The 21,566-nt window shown below is 40.6% G+C and overlaps 1 protein-coding gene across 3 annotated transcripts in view; it reads left to right on the forward strand.

Moving 5' to 3' along the window:
- The first annotated feature begins 430 nt into the window (after nt 1–430).
- The window catches only part of SH2D4A (SH2 domain containing 4A), an 89,702-nt gene continuing 68,566 nt past the window's right edge, over nt 431–21,566 (forward strand). For 2 of the 3 annotated variants that reach the window (XM_073636974.1, XM_073636976.1), the window contains exons 1-2: nt 431–586; nt 10,533–10,890. In XM_073636974.1, coding sequence (XP_073493075.1) covers nt 10,710–10,890 — 181 coding nt within the window. In that variant the 5' untranslated portion in view covers nt 431–586; nt 10,533–10,709. The remainder of the gene's footprint in view (nt 587–10,532; nt 10,891–21,566) is intronic. The other variant, XM_073636975.1, reaches the window with a different exon arrangement.

Raw genomic sequence — 21,566 nt, forward strand, 5'->3', positions numbered from 1 at the left:
CTCAAGTGGATGCTATCTCTCTTCTATTAAGTCTTCTTCCCGGGATGGGCTATCTACTAGTGGCTCAGTGGTTAGCACTACAGCTTTGCAGAGCTGGGGTCCTGGGTTCAATTCCCACCAAGGACAACATCTGCAAGGAGTCTGTATGTTCTCCTCGTGTTTCTGTGGGTTTCCTCTGGGTTTTCTGGCTTCCTCCCACACTCCAAAACATACTGATACAGAATTTAGATTGTGAGCCCCGATGGGGACAGTGATGATGCCTGTAAAGCAATGTGGAATATGATGGCACTATATAAGCAAAGTATAATAAATATTATTATATAAATATCATGTCATTTGCATGGTTTAGTAAACATTGCAATACCCAAATCATACACCAGGTGGTGCCTATGACTAAAATGACAAAATAAAGATCCTACTGCATTGTTAGCTCCTACAAGCCTTGTTTTAGGGGTGGGGATATGTAGATTCAAGGTATTCATGCCCAGCCTTGCAAGTCCAATGACAGGATTCATGTGTACTTCCTTCAGTGCTGAGATTGTATTGCCAGTGACAGAATTTTGCTCACAGAACAAAGGAAGGTCTGGTAAGTACAACATCTTAGTTGTTTTTAAGTTCTCTGTGTGCCTAAGAACTTTGACATATGCATTAACGCTTGCACTCGTTCTTACCAGACAATTGTTTGCTCCATAGTAATAGATTTCTGCTTAAAACTGCTAATACTAAATAGCTAGTTGTGATGTATCTCATCAATCAATGCATGTGTAGAAGTGTCTTCTATGTAACGTGTCAAACGTTAATTCCTTTGTACAGTTAATGTCAGAAAGCTCTCGTACTTTTTAACTGATTAGCTGAGTTAATCTTGACTTCTATTCTGACTTATGTGAATCTGATTCTGTGAGAGGTAAATGGAGTCGCCTCGCCCATTCTGCTAATACATATTATTCTGAACTTTTGCCAATGTAATGCTGGAATTCTACTGTGAGATGCAGTTTAACATGGGGTGTAACTAACAGAAAAGTATGTAACTTCAACAATCTATTAACATTCCCTAAATTCTTAATATTGTGCAAGTACTGAGACATCAAAGGTCTCCTGAGACGCATTAGGGCAAATGTGCAGTGCTGCAACACATATGGACAGATGTTTTGGGAATACCTACACATTATACCTACAGGAGCTTCTATGACTTCTCATTCTAAATTCTTAGATAATAATATGCAGCTTGCCCCATCTCCCTTGTAGCTAAGACAGCTTCCACTCTTCTGGGAAGGCTTTCTACAAGATTTTGGAGTGTGTCTATGGGAATTTTTGCCCATTTATCCAAAAGAGCATTTATGAGGTCAGACACTAAAGATACAGAGGGCCTGGCTCGCAATCTCCATTCTAGTTCATCCTAATGGTGTTCAATGGGGTTAAGGTCAAGGTTCTGTGTGGGTCAATCAAGTTCTTCCACACCATACTCACCCAAGAATGCCTTCTTTATGGACCTTGCTTTGTGCACTGGGGCACCATCATGCTGGAACAGAATAGGACCTTCCCCAAACTGATTTTACAAAGTTGGGAAAATACAATTGTCCAAAATGTCTTGATATGTTGAAGCATTAAGTTTCCCTTCACTAGAACAAAGGAGCTTAGGCCATCTCCTGTAAAACAATCTCATAACAATGTCCTTCCTAGACAAACTTTACAGAGGGCAGATCAGGCAGGTAAATGTTCTCCTGGCATTCAACAAACCCAGATTTATCCATCAGACTATCAAATAGGTAATAGGGATGAGTGGACCCGTGGAAGTCCTTGTTCTGGTTCCCGACCCGAACTTTATGCCAAGGTTCGGTTCGCGTACCATAACTGTACCCGAACTTGCACCAGAACCCAAACCCCATTGAAAACAATGGGAACCCGAACTTTTGAGCTGGAATATTCTCTCTCTGCAATGGACTTCCCCCGGAACTCTGAACATTGTAGTGGACTTCTGGGAGAAGTCTGTGTTCGGCATTTAGCACCAGACACTAACTGTACGGTACAAACCCTGAATTTTTAAGTTCAGGTTTGCTCATTTCTAATAGAGAAGCATGATTTGTCATCCACCAGAACACATTTCCACTGCTCCAGAACAGAGGAGAGGTGTGCATTACAAAGCTTAATACAGCACTTAGCATTGTGCTTGGTGATTTAATGCTTTCATGCAGCTGTTTTCCCTTGGTTATTGAGTCATCAAAGTGTTGATGACATTTATGCACTAAGCGACCCTACTCTCTAACTTTCTGTGGTCTGACCAGAGGGATAACCAGGGATTCAGCAAGGGGGTGGGTGGCAAAACATTTGAGTGGGCCCCTTACTTAGGTAGTCTTGTTTACAAAGACAATGGCACACCCTAATCGCAATGGGTTAAGTCGAAATTGAGCAGATGATAATGTTGTTACTAAAAAAAAAATCTCTATACAAAGACCAATACTGATATCACCACCATACAGTGATCATATAGTGATAGGTATCAATTCTGTAGAAAATGTAAGAGATTATAGTTCAGTTAGAGATAGTGCCTTAAAGCTGACATTCTTTCTGATGGAGTCATTTACTTTTCCCGTCTTTTCCATTGAAAAGACCCAGACCGCGATGACGACTTCTCTTAGCGAGGTCTCATCTGCAGAGATTACAACAAAGACAGATTTCACATTTCCAGTACCATTTCCATCTATTCCCAACCTGCACAAACTCCTCATCATTGCTGAGCCGCTGCTGCCGTATTTGTCCTTTTTACTGTCTGTGGCACAAAAACAGTGCTCCCCATTGTGCCCACAATAATGTCCACCACTGTGCCTTTTACAAAGTAAAATGCCTCCTTTGTGGCCTCTAGACAGTAAAATTGTGCCCTATATATTATTAATGGATTCTGTAAGTGCACTAGAAAGTAATAGTGACTACACTTTGCCCCACAAAAAGTAATAATACCTCCTAAATGCTCATTTGATGGTTACAATACAATGAGTGCCCCTATATATGTAATGTCTCTTATGTGCCCACTTAATATTTAATATTGTCTCCTGAGAGTCTCTGAAAAGTAATAATGCCCTTTGAGTCTTCTATGCCCCCAGTGCAACAAAAGTAATAATGCCTCTTGAGTCATATCTATAATATAACACGTCCTTCTGTCCAAACCTGGTATAGACTGTGCCTGCGCACTGTTGCCGGAGTCTGAAGGACGTATCGAGACTGGGAGAAGGACGAGGCTGGAGGAGGAGTGTGGCGCCGAAGATCGCGGTATGCGTAGGCACTGACCGCATATCACGATCTCTGGCGCCATGAGAACATACCGCGATCTCTGGCAAGGCTGGAAGAGGAGTGAGGCGCCTGCACATAGCGCAGTTTCTGGTGCCATTTTGTTGAAGACAAATTTGCACACAGTGTCTTTAACAAAATAGCGCCAGACTGCATGGTAGGTGCATGCGCTGACTCCAGCGACGTTTTATTTAAATATTTAACGCAGACGACGCGCTGCAGGGGAGCGGGGGAAAGGTGAGTAGGAGTGTTTGTTTATGGATGGATGGATGGATTTGCAGCTCAAGCAGGATGGGGAGCATATAACAGGATGGGGGAGCATATACCAGGATGGTGGGAGCATATACCAGGATGGGGAACCAGGATGGGGGGAACATATACCAGGATGGAGAAAGCATATACCAAGATGTGGGGAGCATATACTAGGATGGGGGAGCATATACCAGAATGGGGGAGCATACACCAGGATGGTGGAGCATATAATAGGATGGGGGATGAGGACGGGGGAGCATATAATAGGATGGAGGACCAGACTGGGGGAGCATATACCAGTATAGGGTAGTATATACTAAGATGGGGGACCAGGATGGGGGAGCATATACCAAGATGGAGGACCAGAATGGGGGAGCATATATCAGGATGGGGGAGCATATAATAGGATGGGGGAGCATATAATAGGATGGGGACCAGGATGGGGGAGAATATAATAGGATGAGGGAGTAGGTTGGGGGAGCATATACCAGGATGGGGGGGCATATGATTGGATGGGGGAGCATATAATAGGATGGGGGACCAGGATGGGGGGAGCATATAATAGGATGGGGGACCAGCCTGGGGCAGCATATTCCAGACTGGGGGAGCATTTATCAGGATGGGGAAGCATATGGCAGGATGGGGGAGCATATACCAGGCTGGGGGAGCACATACCAGATTGGGGGAGCATTTTTATTGGTACATTTTTGTTCTATGTTAAAGGAACCTGTCATCAGAAATAATGCTATTAACCTGCAGATATGAGGTTAATCTACAGGTTAATAGTGGGGAGAATAAAGTTCATTTTCTCCCCACTGTATTTGGCTGCGTGTGGGTGCCGGGCAGCATAATAATGCTACTAACCTGCATATTAACCGCATATCTGCAGGTTAACAGCGTTGTTTCTGGTGACAGGTTCCCTTTAATTTTGTAGTACATTACTTCAATAAAATTTTGCTGGACTCAGTGTATGCGCATACCACACTATTCGGTGCCATTTTTTTGAAGACCCTGTATCTGCAAATTTGCATATACAGTGTCTTCAATAAAATGATGCCGGACAGTGCGGTATGCTCACGCGCTGACTCCGGCGACATTTTATTGAAGTAATGTACTACAATGTCAACATAGTGCACATGCACCGCCCATCGCCATTATTCCTATGCCAGCGCATGTGCACTGCTATGTTGATGTTGTAGTATATTACTTCAATAAAATTGCGCTGGAGATTACCGCAATCTCCACCGCCATTTTATTGAAGACACTGTATTTGTGAATTCAAAGACACAGTGTCTTAAAAAAAACAATGGCGTAAATGTAGAAATAAAAATTCTTGCCACCCGGGCGTAGAACGGGTTCAATAGCTAGTACTGTAATAATGTCCAAAGTAACTGCACATATACTGTAGTTATAGAGATGAGCAAAGCTTCAAATTCACCAAATCGCATGGGAAATTCCATTTGCAGCCAATTTATTCTACGTAAATTGAATGTCCCTTATTATGCTCTGTGGTATGAAGAGATAAACATAAGACGTAGTGTCGCCAGTATGTTCTTCGGCACATTTTCTTATTGCCGCCACTGTAAACCTAAGCATCTTCATGCTAGGCCTTGACTTCTGGCCGCAAAGAGGCCTGGAACATCATTGCGCATGTCTGGACCTACTTGCGACCTTACATCGCTCACGGGCCTAGTTGTGTACAGAGCGCCTCTGCTCGTGCACATTGTAAGATCATGGTGATGTCGTGGTGACTTGCACTGCCACCTTACTCTAGGCTGGGACTTACTGGGTGCGGTCATGTTCAGTGATATTTCAGTCTAGTTGTGCCAGCTTAGCATGAATATGCCCCAGCTTTCAGCGTGTGGAGGGAAGGAAGAGGCGGCGAATGCCGTATGGGAAAGAGTGAGCAGAGGTTTGGGTTTTTGCTGGTGCTTTATGGTTCTGGCAACCAGTCACCATTTTCCTGAAATTGCGCAAAGAAAATTATATAATTATAATTATATAAAATCCACATTTTTGGAAAATTCGAGTAGAATTCCACTCAAATAAATTTGTCCAACTCTAGTTATAATGTCCCCTATAATACATAGTAATAATAAATCCACAACACATGTAGTAATAGTGATTCCCAACATATAGTAATAATGCCCAGAGTCCCTCTATGTACTGTAATAATGTCCTTAGTTCCTGTATTTATAACTTACCCTGAGTCCACCCACATACAGTAATAATATATGAAGATTGGAAGGAATTTTTCCTGTAATATAGGGTAATTAGTATCTGCCTCATGGGGTTTTTGCCTTCTTCTGGATCAACATTTTAGTATATAGGTTGAACTTGATCGACCTGTGTCTTCTTTCAACCTTAAAACTATGAAAAAAAGCATGAGTCCCCTCCACAGTAATACAGTAATACATGTAATACAGTAATATCCATGAGCCCCCATACATACAGTAATAATATCCCCTGAGTTCATTGAGTTCATCTATATAGAGTAATATTGGCACCTGATTCCCCCTCAATATACAGTAATATACCTTGGGTCTTCTCACATACAGTAAAAATTGCCCCAGAGTCCCCACCAAATACAGTAATTGTGGCCCTACATTCTCTCCACATACTGTAATAATGTCTTCTGAGTACCCTCATTATATAATGATAATTTTTCCTAAGTTCGCCCACAACAAAATAAATATTGTGCCAAAAAAATAACATAAACAGTAAATAAAACAGCATATATATACTGGGGCGTACATAAAAATATTGGGTCTCCATAGCAAAAGACCTAATTAGGTGCCCCTTTAACCCCCTAAAAAAAAATAGATGGAGTGGGCTCAGTCACAACAACGCATGTATTACAGCATTCACACAGGAATTTTGCCCCTCTTGAAGCTCCTTAGTGTTCTCACCCACTACAATACCCCCTTCATCGATCACATAGAGTATACCCCCAAAATGAATCCAGCACAGTGTAAAATAACCCACAGTACCGCCCCTACATACACACACTGTATGATGCCCCCATAGTGCTGTAAAACAATATGATTCACCCACACAGTATGATGGTCCCACAGTAATCCCAACCACACGGTATGGGATTACTCCACAAAGTATGATGGCCCGACAGTAGCCCCCACTGCACAATATGATGGCGCTCATAAATCCCAAATCAGTGGGGATCCGACATCTTGTATCTCTATTGATCAGCTGTTATTAGTTACAGCGGAAACAAGATAAAATCATTATAAGGTGCTGAATAGGATCCGATCTGCAGTACTTGGCAGCGGCCACTACAAATTGAACAGAACTGCACAGTGCAGCTCTATTCCATGTTTACATCTGGACGCCACCAGCGCTAATAACAGCTGATAGGTGGGGGTGCCAGGTGCCCCACCAATTAGATATTGATGACCAATCCTGAGGATACATCATCAATATTTTATACCCATAGAGCCCATTTAAGTCAACTGTGCTAATGATAATTGAAAACTAAGTATGCCAATACATTTCATCCTGAAGTATTCTAAAAATATAATCTTTTGCATATGGTGGGTGCATGGAGCTCTATAGATATTTAAAGTTTAAAAGTTATCACCTATTCACAGGATAAGGGATAACTTTCCGATCTCTGGTAGTCTGGCCCCCATCTAAAGAGCTCCAACTAAATGGAGCGGAGGTCGATCATGCGCCTTGCCGCTCAATATGTTCTAATAGCAGCGCCAAAGATCAGTCGAGCGCTGTGCTCAGCAATCTCAGGTGCTCCCTTTAAGAATGAATGGAGCGGCAGTGTGCATGATCTACCTTCGCTCTATTCAGCTATTCAGATTCCTGGTTCTCGGGATTGATGGGTGGCATGGTGGTCAGACCACCAATGAGTGGAAAGTTATCCCTTAAGTTATCCCTAAAGTTATCCCCCTTATAGGGGATAACTTTAAAACTTGAGAACACCCTTTTAAGCTTCCTTGGCAGATATCAGCTGGTCCTGGGGCTTCCTGAGTCACACTTTGTTTTTTTTAAAGAAAGGGCTATTTTGGTAAAGCAACTAATTTAATTTATATTTTATGTATCCACTTCTTGATTTGGCTAACAAAAACAGCATTTTGTGAACCTGGCTTAAAAGTTTTGATACCTGCAGTCCTTTATGCAGATATTATGTATATTATTGTACAATGTACTGTGTAGCATGCGGTGTAGTCTTACTTCCAGAGATAAGCATATTTACACTCCCATATACAATGCTACTACATCTGATATATTTGGGAGCTACTTAATGTATATTACTATGTGCATATAGTGAAACTACACACTAAGTCGTATGTCCTTCAAAAACAACAGGTCATCATTATTTATTTATATAGCCTATATGATAACTGTAATAGCATTAGTATAGTTTATGTATACTTTTTGGACAATTCAATTACAAAATTCAAGTTGCTATTATTAAGTTACGTCTTATGAAGCTGTTTGATCTAGGGTTCAAGTATGGGTCTAAATTGGCGTGAATACATTTCAGAAAGGTCACAGAAAATGATGCAATCAATGAGAACAAGCTGCTTTTGTTCACTTAGATCTTGGTGTATTCTATGTGTCGTTTTTAGTTTTTCTCCATCAAAATCCGTTTTATGTTTGATAGATTTTTCAGTGTATTCTTCAATATATTTGAGAAAGAGGTGGAGTGAGAAAAGACAGAAATGTTTTATATTCATGGTATTTTATATAGTTTTATGTGTTGATCCAGAGCAAGGGAAAAACAAAACTGCTTTTGAGCAGTGGTTGCCTACTGCCTTTCTGTTAGATTTTTTTTCTGAAATAAATCAAATTAAAATCAGAATTGAAACCAGAAATCCTAGATTAAGTATAATAAATCTGTAATTTTATTGACCCCAAAAAAGAAAAAAAAACATAATATGACATAAAAATTAACTGATAGAAAAATAAGATTATTATCATATCCAACAAGAAATAATTAACTAATCTAACGTATATATCCTGTTAATAAGTCTGTATGCGAGCTGTCACAAACTCTACTTAGTATTTTAGGCACAGGTATATTCTGAGTTTTCCAAAATTTCCTCTTGGCTACATATTATAAAGTATTCATTATTCATATTACTCTCAAGTCTTTTGATTTCTGTTCTTCCAATGAGTCATGATATAATAGTATCATTATATGAGTATACGACCAAATGGTCTTTCCTAGTTTCTTTGCCTGATAATTAAAGTTATTTTGATATGTTGCAGCGATGAGTGGAATAAGAGAGGGTTTATTCATGGCTATAACTATAGTACTTTTTTGTGTTATATGATGTGATGTTGTGATATATTTATCTGTAATGGTCAGCAATTATATACGCACAGCCCATAATCCAGAGTAAAAGGGTTTGGAAAGAGCATGTCTAAGGATTACCGCTTTATGAATGCTTTTTTCTTCCAATGTCAATTTTAGCCTTTCATTCTGCCTACTAGCAAACACTGTACACTGGAAAGGAGTGGCTCAGCTAGTAAAGCTTGCTAGAAATTGTCTTTCAGCATAATTTGACACGTTACATTACAGATTTATGCCTGACACATTTCTATATTTCGTACACTATAATCTTATAAGACACAACAGGTACAACACCATGATTTCAGGGTACATTATTTCTTAAAGGGTTTGTGCCAAGTTTTGAAGTTAACGCCTATCTCAAGATAGGGGATAACTTCATGATTGCTGGGGGTTCTGACTGATGGGATCCCAAATTATCCCAAGTACAGGGCTCTGAAGATCCCTATCTGAATGGAGCCGAGGTCAAGCATCTGCCCTTCCACTCCATCTATTCTCTATGGGACTGCTGGAAAAAGCCAAATAGAGTATTCAGCTCTGCTCCGCTTGTCCTCCGCGCCTGCGGTTCTGCTCTGCTTTGCTCCGCTAGTCCTCCGCGTCTGCGGTTCGGCTCTGCTCCTCTTGTCCTCCGCGCCTGCGGTTCTGCTCTGCTCTGCTCCGCTTGTCCTCTGCGCCTGCGGTTCTGCTTTGCTCTGCTTGTCCTCCGCGCCTGCGGTTCTGCTCTGCTCTGTGCCTGCGGCTCTGCTCTGCTTGTCCACCGCACCTGCGGCTCTGTTCCTGTACCCCAGTCTGCACTGGTCCCTAACCAACCATGCCTTCCAGTATCCGCCTGCCTGCATACCAGCCGTGCCTGCCAGTACCCACCTGTCTGCATACCAGCCGGGCCTGCCACTACCCACCTGTCTGCATACCAGCCGTGCCTGCCAGTACCCACCTGTCTGCATACCAGCCTAACCTGCCCGTTCCTGCATTTCCCGGTGTGGGTCAACAGCTGTGACCGGGGTCTGACCTGGAGTAGCACCTGGGCCACCTCCCACGTCCCTCCTCGGACCACGGAGTCAATTTAGCCGCCGTGCGTTTGTGGTCGGATCTGGCGAGGCCCCTAGTCACGCCCCTCCAGGCACTCCTCGGTTCGTGGTCCAGTGGGACCACTAGCCACGCTCACGCCAGTCAGTCCGGGCGTGAGCGTAACACATGCTGACCAATCTGTGGGCAGCATGTATCAGTTTAGGCTAGATGATGTCATTCAGGTATGTTTGACTGTGAAAAGCTATGAAATTTCAGAGAAAAATATACTTTAAACGCTGCTGGGGACCGAGCTGCGGGGACACTAGTAGGACAACTGGTTCCCCAGCAGCTTCTCTCGGCCCATTCCCCTTGACTGACAGGTCTCTCACTGCATGTGAATATAGGGAGAGACTTGTCAGTCATTGGCAGCAGTCGGTGACTAGCCTGTCCAACTAGTCTCCCAAGTGGCTTGGTCCCAGTGTCTTCTAAAGATGAGTCAGACTTACATGGCTGATATCATACAGCCAGTGTCTGACACATGCTGCCCATGTTTCAGCAGCATGTATAGCTGTCAGGTTCTCTTTAACTTCAAAACTTTTCCCAATCCCTTTCATTTTTATTGTTTAAAATGTTATCACGTAGTAATAAATTTTTTTTTTATTTTCAGGAATGAATATGTTATATTAACACTGTGTCATGGGTCCTATACTATGCACGCATGTCTTTATCTTTTGCTGAGAAACATCTCTATTTTTAATTGAATCCACTGGAATATAACAGACAACCCTTGGAATTAACATTGAAGGATTTTCTACTTAAGAAGTGTTCATAAGGGACAGCAGCCATGCTTAAACAAATATTAGCCGATATGTACATTGATCCAGAACTTCTGGCAGAACTTAGTGAAGAACAGAAACAGATCTTGTTCTTTAAGATGAGGGAAGAACAAGTAAGACGGTGGAAAGAGAGGGAAGCAAGATGCGAACAGAGTGAAAAATTACAGAAAAGTCACAAGCCAAAAAAAGGTAAGAGCTAATATAGATAGAATGTTAACAACATGCAGTTAACAATTTTTAACTCACAGTTGTTTTTAATCAAGGTTGGACATGATTATTACTATTATTATAACTATTATTGCATGATTACACAGGAACACCATGTATGACCTTCTGTTTGGAGATGCTCTGACCCATTCATCTGGCCATCACAATTTGACCCTTCTCAATGTTGCTCAGATCCTTACACTTGCCCAGTTTTCCTGCTTTTAACTAAGAAATGACTGTTCAATAGCTGCTAATATATCCCAACCCCTGGCAGGTGCCATGATAACTAATGCCTATTACGTCCACAAATCACTTGTAAACTGACCAACCATTCCCTTCATGTACAATATGTCAATACAAATATGAGATAGATGAGCCAAATTTCTATTTTTTTCTCCTGTTGCCAACTACATTTACAGAACCTCTGCTCATGATATTCACAGGATTCAGCCCATAACAGTGCCATGAAGTGTTCTTCTAATAGTGGTAGTCAATGTATCATAACAGTGCTAAATGCACACAGAGCGCCTTTAATATGACTTGTAGGATTGCTGCTTCCAACAGGTGGCGGTATAGAGTTCAAGTCCTCTTTTTCTCTGAAGAGGCAATTTGCATATTAAATTTCCCAGATGAGCATTGCACCTCCTTACCTTGACATGCCAGAGCCCGTATATCACTCTCCACAAGGAGAAATGTTAACCTTTAATATACCAGACAAAAAAGTCTCCAGTGGACAACTCAGGTCTATCCTAAAAACAATAAAGGCAAGGTTAAACCCATTAACCCCTGTCTTCAATACACTTATGAGTATGACCTGTAGCATATACAACATACACATCCTTGAATGATATATGTATATGTTTCAACCTTCATATTCTTCTTTCAAGTTCTTTCTAACTTCACCAAATCTTTGCTGTTTATTTTGCTAGTAAAACATACAATCTCAAATTTAAGTTAAAATATTCATTTACTGTCAGGACAGTAATGGCATTTACATAGGATAACACCCACGGCATTAAAACTCACACCAAATTCACATTTTAATAGAGGTATCTTCCCACATTAGGAAATAGCTACATTGGTTCTAAGACTCCATATGCTCAAAAACATTGTTTGCACAAGATTTTTTTAATATTTTTGCAGCTGTTTTTAAGGTAAAAAATATATATGAAATATTACCTTTAATTATTTGTCCACAGTAATAAGTTACCATTCATTTATTAGATTGATAATCTTTATCAGCTACTGCAGTTTAAATTTAACATGTACAGCAATTCATCAAAGCTGCTAACATCTTCACAAAATAGTCACTAAAAACAAAAACTTCCTATTAGTTTGTGGAAGTGACTCATAAAGGGCCGATTATGACCTAAAAACAGGAAGTCAGTTAAAAGTAAATACCTCGTATTTAGCAAAGGGTTGTTCAAAGTTATTTACAGGAATAATTAGATAGAATGACAGCCAATGTAGAATGTAATAGATCTGATACATGCTACGTGTTCATTTGAATGAAAAATCCCATGTTAAATTTTATATACAGTACAGACCAAAAGTTTGGACGCACCTTCTCATTTAAAGATTTTTCTGTATTTTAATGACTATGAAAATTGTACATTCACACTGAAGGCATCAAAACTATGAATTAACACATGTGGAATTCTATACTTAACAAAAAAGTGTGAAACAACTGAAAATATGTCTTATATTCTAGGTTCTTCAAAGTAGCCACCTTTTGCTTTGATGACTGCTTTGCACCCTCTTGGCATTCTCTTGATGAGCTTCAAGAGGTAGTCACCGGAAATGGTCTTCCAACAATCTTGAAGGAGTTCCCAGAGATGCTTAGCACTTGTTGGCCCTTTTGCCTTCACTCTGCGGTCCAGCTCACCCCAAACCATCTCGATTGGGTTCAGGTCTGGTGACTGTGGAGGCCAGGTAATCTGGCGTAGCACCCCATCACTCTCCTCCTTGTTCAAATAGCCCTTACACAGCCTGGAGGTGTGTTTGGAGTCATTGTTCTGTTGAAAAATAAATGATGGTCCAACTAAACGCAAACCGGATGGAATAGCATGCCGCTGCAAGATACTGTGGTAGCCATGCTGGTTCAGTATGCCCTCAATTTTGAATAAATCCCCAACAGTGTCACCAGCAAAGCACCCCCACACCATCACACCTCCTCCTCCATGCTTCACGGTGGGAACCAGGCATGTAGAGTCCATCCGTTCACCTTTTCTGCGTCGCACAAAGACACGGTGGTTGGAACCAAAGATCTCAAATGTGGACTCAACAGACCAAAGCACAGATTTCCACTGGTCTAATGTCCATTCCTTGTGTTCTTTAGCCCAAACAAGTCTCTTCTGCTTGTTGCCTGTCCTTAGCAGTGGTTTCCTAGCAGCTATTTTACCATGAAGGCCTGCTGCACAAAGTCTCCTCTTAACAGTTGTTGAAGAGATGTGTCTGCTGCTAGAACTCTGTGTGGCATTGACCTGGTCTCTAATCTGAACTGCAGTTAACCTGCGATTTCTGAGACTGGTGACTCAGATAAACTTATCCCCAGAAGCAGAGGTGACTCTTGGTCTTCCTTTCCTGGGGCGGTCCTCATGTGAGACAGTTTCTTTGTAGCGCTTGATAGTTTTTGCAACTGCACTTGGGGACACTTTCAAAGTTTCCCCAATTTTTCGCACTGACTGACCTTCATTTCTTAAAGTAATGATAGCCACTCATTTTTCTTTACTTAGCTGCTTTTTTCTTGCCATAATACAAATTCTAACAGTCTATTAAGTAGGACTATCAGCTGTGTATCCACCAGACTTCTGCACAACACAACTGATGGTCCCAACCCCATTTATAAGGCAAGAAATCCCACTTATTAAACCTGACAGGGCACACCTGTGAAGTGAAAACCATTTCCGGTGACTACATCTTGAAGCTCATCAAGAGAATGCCAAGAGTGTGCAAAGCAGTCATCAAAGCAAAAGGTGGCTACTTTGAAGAACCTAGAATATAAGACATATTTTCAGTTGTTTCACACTTTTTTGTTAAGTATATAATTCCACATGTGTTAATTCATAGTTTTTATGCCTTCAGTGTGAATGTACAATTATCATAGTCATGAAAATACAGAAAAATCTTTAAATGAGAAGGTGTGTCCAAACTTTTGGTCTGTACTGTATATATACTGTATATATGTACTTTTCTGGGGGATATCTGGAGTAATCATTCATATTCATTGTAAACGCAGGTGGTGTGTATTAACGGGGTTGTCCACTACTTTCACATTGATGCCCTATCCGTCATATTGTAATTTAAAAAAATAGCTGGCGCTTAGGGGCAGCCACCTTGTGCTCTCTCTTGATCAAGAGGGAGTGTAATTGCTTGTGGCAGATATTAAAGAAGTTGTCCACTACTTTCACATTGATGCCCTATTCGTAGGATAGGGCATCAAAGTATGATCGGCCAGGGTCCCGCACGCGGCACTCCTGCCGATCAGCTGTTATCGGTGGCGGCGGCCACCAGCCGGAAGTGCTTACCTGCGGTGCTTGGCCGTCAGGTTGTAGTGGCTGGTGTTACGGGTCCTGGTGGTGGAACCTCTGTGCTGCAGTGCAAGGAGGGACCAGAGGGGCGTAACTAAGTGCCTACTCGGACCGACCCAGGTCACACGGCAGCTCAGTCGACTCCGTGAACCAGGGAGGGACTGGGCAGGTGGACCAGGTGCCACTCTGGGACCAACCTTGTTTGAGAGCAGGTGACTCCCACAGGTCAGATGACAGGAGCTGACCGTTACAGCGGATGAGCACGGCAGGAAGGCTGACGGGTGGTCCGGGTAGGTAAGTAGGCTGGTACGACAGGAATCGCTGAATCGCCTTCAACCCCTCCGGTCGGGGCCACTTTAAGACGGCAGACACATTCTCGGGATCCATCCGCAGACCAGTCTCGGAAATAATATAGCACAATGAATAGGGCATCAATGTGAAAGTAGTGGACAACGTCTTTAATATCTGCCACAATCAATTACACTCCCTCTTGATCAAGAGAGAGAACAAGATGGCTGCCCCTAAGCGCCAGCTATTTTTTTAAATTACAATATGATAAAGCAATCAGGCTATTAATGAGATTCTCAGGTTTGGAAAGTTATCCCCTATGCGATAGGCGATAACTTCCAGATTGATGGGGATCCAACTGCTGTGTCTCACTTCAAGGCTGAGAATTGAGACTCTGAAGATCCCCATGTGAATGGAGCGATGGTTGATCATGCACACTGCTGCTCCATTTCTTCTTAAAAGGATTTTCCGGGACTAATTTATTTTTGACTATGGGCATAAGATCTAACAGGCCTGTAGTTGCTAACTACCTGCTTGTTCTTCTTGGGGCCAGCTCAGAGCAGTCACGGACCGCTCCTACCAGCGATTCTGCTGCTTCATGTCAACAGAGCAACTCTTCCTCTTCTGTGCTGCTTTGTCAACATGGCGTGACTGCCCTCATCATGCTGATTGACAGCCGGCTTTCCACAGTTAAGCAGCGGGAAGCCAGTTGTAAATCAGAATGACACCGGCAGTCATGCCTCATCAACAGAGTAGACTGGAAGAGAAGCAGCTGCTCTGTCGACATGATGTCAGTGGAACTGTAGAATAGTCAGCAGGACAGGTCTGTGACCGCAATGAGCAGGCAGAGATCAGTGACTGTCTGATCAGTCAGGTAGTTAGCAGCTACCTGCCTGATACTCCAAGATAATCCCTTTAATGAGAGTCCCATAAGAATGAATGGAGTGGAGGTGATCATGATTAATCACCACTCCATTCACACAAGGCTGTTCAGAGCCAGTTGTCATAAATAATCTGTGGGGGTCCGAGCAGTCAGGGTCCAATCAATCAGGACATTTTTCTCTATCCCATGGATGTGGGATAACTTCCAAACTTGAGAATATCCCTTTTAAGGTCGCAAACTCATGTGTAATCCATATAACAATAAGGATATAGACTTTTATTACTTTGAGACACATTTGGCTTCCCAATAAGGAAGGTGTATCACATACTGAATTGTTGGTGAAAGTACATTGCTGGAAGGCTTGTGTGAAAGTTATTTTGTGTAACAGTAACTGGTTTAACCAGAAATGTAAAATGAGATAGAGAAGAAAAGTATTTAGAAGGGAGATACAATTTTAGGGTACTGTATGTCAAACCCAGATGAAAATACCACTGATTTTCAGGGCTTATTTGCTCAAATTCTACCCAACATCTACATCAACATCCTCATTTAACATGTGTTTAGCTGAAGATTTGTTATAAATTCGTGGGCGTTCTATCCCATGTGACCGTACCTCAATATTGCTGAAAGATTATTTTAATAATCCTCATTTACAGAACTTCAATGAATATTTACAATGTAGCTTAGGGTATGGGCATTGTATATGACTGTGTATATACCTATTCATTCATCTTATTAATTCCCCATTGTTATGTGAAAAAAATGGCACCCATAAATTGAAAAGCCTGTGTAATTGTTCCCATTCACCATATACAGGATGTAGCATATCCTTTTTAAAGCGTTGTTTGTTCAGATATTTACTATTTCCTTCCTATATTTTTCCTATTTGCTACATACCAGTGCATCTTCTCATTTCTGCACTTGATTTCATTCTCTTCATTTATGTCAGGGTTTGATTTTTATTCTTCACTTTTGTACTCTATGCTGAAATGAGTGTGAAATATGAAAATTAGCCATTCTGTTAGTGACATGTTATATAGGTGTACAATATTATTAAGGGCGATGATTTTTTACATTTTTGTGTATAAATAGTTGCACACCTTTATGCTGGCAAATAATTATAGTAGTTTATAGCAAAGCCTTAATTTTTAATGTACATAAGGAATTGCATGATTAGCCTTTACAAGTAGAAAACATTCTGAGAATAACTTGCAAGAATTTCCAAATTCCTTACGACTGAACCTGTCTTGATACTAGAATAATTCAAGCTAGGTTCAACTGTAATTTACCGCTCAGTTTAGTACATGTTTATGTCCTTTTCATATTATGAATATCCTATGTGTGTACTGTTTCTCCTTGCATAGACCATCATTTAGTATAGGGAGTCTTATCGGTTAGACAGTGTTCCATGGAAAAAATGTATGCAAATTAGCTCAGTTTCAGTGCTGCGGCTCTCTGAATAGGAATGTGGGAAACATTGTTTTCCTTGGAACTGGGAATGAAACTAAGTTCTACATCCTTGTCTTTTACAGGCACTTTGTGTTTTTTCTGTTATTGTAACGTGAGGTCAGCAGGTCTTGAACAAAGATTCAAGCTATGTACAGCATGCAGGATAATGATTCAATGAGAAGAGATGCCAGCAGCTCCTAGACCAGATAAAAGCGGCATCTAGGGTAATGGTAACCTGGAACATATACAAATTGCATTGGTATACTTCTAATGTGATAGCTATACTGCACTACATATCGTCTAGATTTTTCAGAGCAAATGGAAGAATGTTACTGGTTTAGTAATTGAGAACTTGAATGTACAGATATATATATATATATATATATATATAAATAAATAAAAAAAATATATATGTATTGTACTGTATACAGTATAGACTGATACACAGCTGATAGTCCTACTGAATAGACTGTTAGCTGCTTATGACGTATAAATACGTCCAAGGTCATGTCCTTGCATTTGATGCGGGCTCCGGCGCTGAGCCCGCATCTTTCCCTGCATATGACAACTGATCTGATCATGATCTGATCTCCCATGAATGCAGGCCCAATAGCACAGGCGATCAGATGATCTCAGCTTCAAGTCTCCTAAGGGGAGTATTGACGCAAGTAAAAAGTAAAAAAAGAATGTTTTAAAAAATATTTTAAAAAATGAAAAAACATAAAAGTTCAAATCATCCCTCTTTTGCCCCGTTCAAAATAAAATAATTAAAAAAAAAATACACATATTTGGTATCGCTGCTTTCAGAAACACACGCTCTATTAAAATATAAAAAGAATTAATCCAATCAGTAAACGGCATAATGAGAGGAAAAATCAAAATGGCAGAATTAAGTTTTTTTGGTCGCAGCAACATTGCAATAAAATACAATAACAGGTGATCAAAACATCGTAAAATGGTATCAGTAAAAACGTCAGCTCGGGGCACAAAACATAAGCCCTCACCCAGCCCCAGATCCCAAAAAATGGAGACGCTGGGAAAATGGCGACATTTTTTTTCCTTACAAACTTTGGATTTTTTTTCACCACTTAAATAAAAAAGAACCTATACAGGTCTGGTATCTGCGTACTAATACTGACCTGTAGAATCATATTGAAGGGTCAGTTTTAGTATTTAGTGAACCTGGTAAATGAAAAAAACTATTGTGGAATTGCACTTTTTTGCAATTTCACCACACTTGGAATTTTTTCCCATTTTCCAGTACACTATATAGTAAAATCAATGCTATCATTCAAAAGTACAACTCGTCCTGCAAAAAACAAGCTCTCATACGGCTATATAGACTGAAAAATAAAAAAAAAGTTATGGCTCTGGGAGGAAGGAGATCAAAAAACAAAAGCACAAAAACAGAACATCACAAGGTGGTGAAGGGGTTAATATTCAATGAGAAATCCCCATTCAAATATTTACAATGCAACAACTTAAGGTACTAATTTAAATACAATTTCTTGGAAAGACTACAAAAAAAAACTATAGGTGATACAATATAATAATAAACCTCATAAGAAATGCCCAGTGGCTCAGTGGTTAGCACTGTTGCTTTGCAGCGCTGGAGTCTTAGATTCAAATCCCACCAAGGACAACATCTACAAGGAGTTTGTATTTTCTCCCTGTGTTCGCGTGGGTTTCCTCCGGGTTCTCCAGTTTCCTTCCACACTCTAAAGACATACTGATAGGGAATGTAGATTGTGAGCCCCATTGGGGACAGTGATGGTGATGTCTGTAAAGCACTGTGGAATATGATAGCACTAATAAAATAATAATAAATGAATTTTCAAAAATAGGTGAAAAAAATGAACTAGCTAAAAGAATAACATATGATACTTTTCAAGCTGAAACAGCTTAAATTCAGATCCAATTATATGGATTTTTTAAAAAAATATTATCATTTTCTTTATTATTTATTGTGTAAGGTAAAATGCATAAAACTTTCAAAGAAAACTGTGCCAAAATGCCATTTCATTTTATTTGCAGATCTCAAGCAGATTAACCATGTACTGGGGAACTTCTCTTAATATCATGACCTCCTCCTCATTTATTAATTGATCTACATTTTTATATCTAAACCTTTTCACTCATGTACTAATAAGATCTCCATTTATCAATGTGAACGTGACACAAGCCATCAAGATGTCCGCTAAAATTCTTTAAAGCTACCATAAAAGCACTAAAATGTGGCACAAACAAGAAAAAAATAAAAATAACCTTGATCGTAATGTGTATTGCACATAAAGAATGCAGCCAACCCGTGCTTGATAAAGCTTTCTATAAGTTGGCACCACCAGATATCGCTTAAGTGTAGACACTTTTACATGTACTTAGAAACTTTGAAAATAGTGATGTCCTTGTATCTACTTGTAAACACAAAAGTTAATTGTTACCATGAGTCACTGGGTAAAGTTTTGTGAGGAATTGTTTGAGATTCCTGTTATGCCTCATTCTTCTGCGTTGGAATGTGGGTCTAGTTAACCCTTGCAACAGAAGAACAGCTGGCATGAACAGATATTTCTTTATCTGTCAATATAAATTTACACTTTTTATTTTATTTACTTAAAGAGGTTGGCCACTACTTTTTTATTGATGGCCTATCTTTAGGATAGGCCATCAGTATCTGATCGTTGGGGGGTGCAACACTTGGCACCCCGCCGGTCAGCTGTTACCTGTATCGGCTGCAGACAGAAGTTCTTGGATGCTGCCAGAATATAGCATCCCCATCAAAACTATAGTGGCCTTGGCCGGATACTACAGATCCATCCCCTATTCATTTGAAGTGCTGTTGTGCTCAAAACTTTACATACCCCGTCAGAATTTTTCCTTTCTTGGCCTTGTGTCAGAGAATATGAATGATAACAAAAAAACTTTTTCTCCACTCATAGTTATTGGTTGGGTGAAGCCATTTATTGTCAAACTACTGTGTTTTCTCTTTTTAAATTTTAATGACAACCAAAAACATCTAAATGACCCTGATCAAAAGTTCACATACCCTGGTGATTTTGGTCTGATAACATGCACAGAATTTGACACAAATGGGTTTGAATGGCTACTAAAGGTAATATCCTCACCTGTGACCTGTTTGCTTGTAATCAGTGTGTGTGCATAAAAGCTGAGTGAGTTTCTGGGATCCAGACAGACTCTTGCATCTTTCATCTAGCCACTGACATTTCTGGATTGTGAGTCATGGGGAAAGCAAAAGCTTTGTCAACGATCTACGGGAAAAGTTAGTTGAACTTTATAACACAGGAAAGGGATACAAAAAAATATCCAAGAAATTGATAATGCCAGTCTGCAGCGTTCAAACTGTGATTAATAAATGGAAAAGCAAGGGCTCTATAAAAACCAAACCTCGGTCAGGTAGACCAACAAAAATTTCGGCCACAACTGCCAAGAAAATTGTTCGTGATGCAAAGAAAAACCCACAAATAACATCAGCTGAAATTCAGGACTCTCTGAAAACTAGCAGTGTGGCTGTTTCAAGATGCACAATAAGGAAACACTTGAAGAAAAATGGGCTGTATGGTCGAGTCGCCAGAAGAAAGCCATTACTGCGCAAATGCCACAAAGTATCTCGCCTACAATACGCCAAACAGCACAGAGACAAGCCTCAAAACTTCTGGAACAAGGTAATTTGGAGTAATGAGACCAAAATTGAACTTTTTGGCCACAACCATAAACGTTACATTTGGAAAGAAGTCAACAAGGCCTATGATGAAAGGAACACCATTCCTACTGTAAAGCACTGATGTTTTGGGGATGTGTGAGCTACAAAGGCACAGGAAACTTAGTAAAAGTTGAAGGAAAGATGAATGCAGCATGTTATCAGCAAATACTGGAGGCAAATTTGCACTCATCAGCCCGGAAGCTGCGCATGGGACGTACTTGGACGTTCCAACATGACAACGATCCAAAACACAAGGCCAAGTCGACTTGTCATTAACTACAGCAGAACAAAGTGAAGGTTCTGGAGTGGCCATTTCAGTCTCCTGACCTCAATATCATTGAGCCACTCTGGGGAGATCTCAAGAGCGCAGTTCATGCTAGACAGCCCAGGAATTTACAGGAACTGGAGGCTTTTTGCCAAGAAGAATAGGTCGTTTTACCATCTGAGAAAATAAAGAACCTCATCCACAACAACCACAAAAGACTTCAAGCTGTCATTGATGTTAGAGGGGGCAATAGACGATATTAAGAACTGGGGTATGTGAACTTTTGATCAGGGTCATTTGGATGTTTTGGGTTGACATTAAGATTTAAAAAGAGAAAACACAGTAGTTTGACAATAAATGGCTTCACCCAACCAATAACCATGAGTAGAGAAAAAGTTTTTTTGTTATCATTCATGTTCTCTGAAACAAGGCCAAGAAATGAAAAATTCTGCCGGGGTATGTAAACTTCTGAGCACAACTGTACCTAGCCATGGGCACAACAGAAATGATGGAGCTGCTGTGTTA

This window comes from Phyllobates terribilis, unplaced genomic scaffold, assembly GCF_046119375.1.
Source record: "Phyllobates terribilis strain yellow unplaced genomic scaffold, ASM4611937v1 Scaffold_1__5_contigs__length_1240528914, whole genome shotgun sequence".
In the NCBI taxonomy this organism is placed as follows: domain Eukaryota; kingdom Metazoa; phylum Chordata; class Amphibia; order Anura; family Dendrobatidae; genus Phyllobates; species Phyllobates terribilis.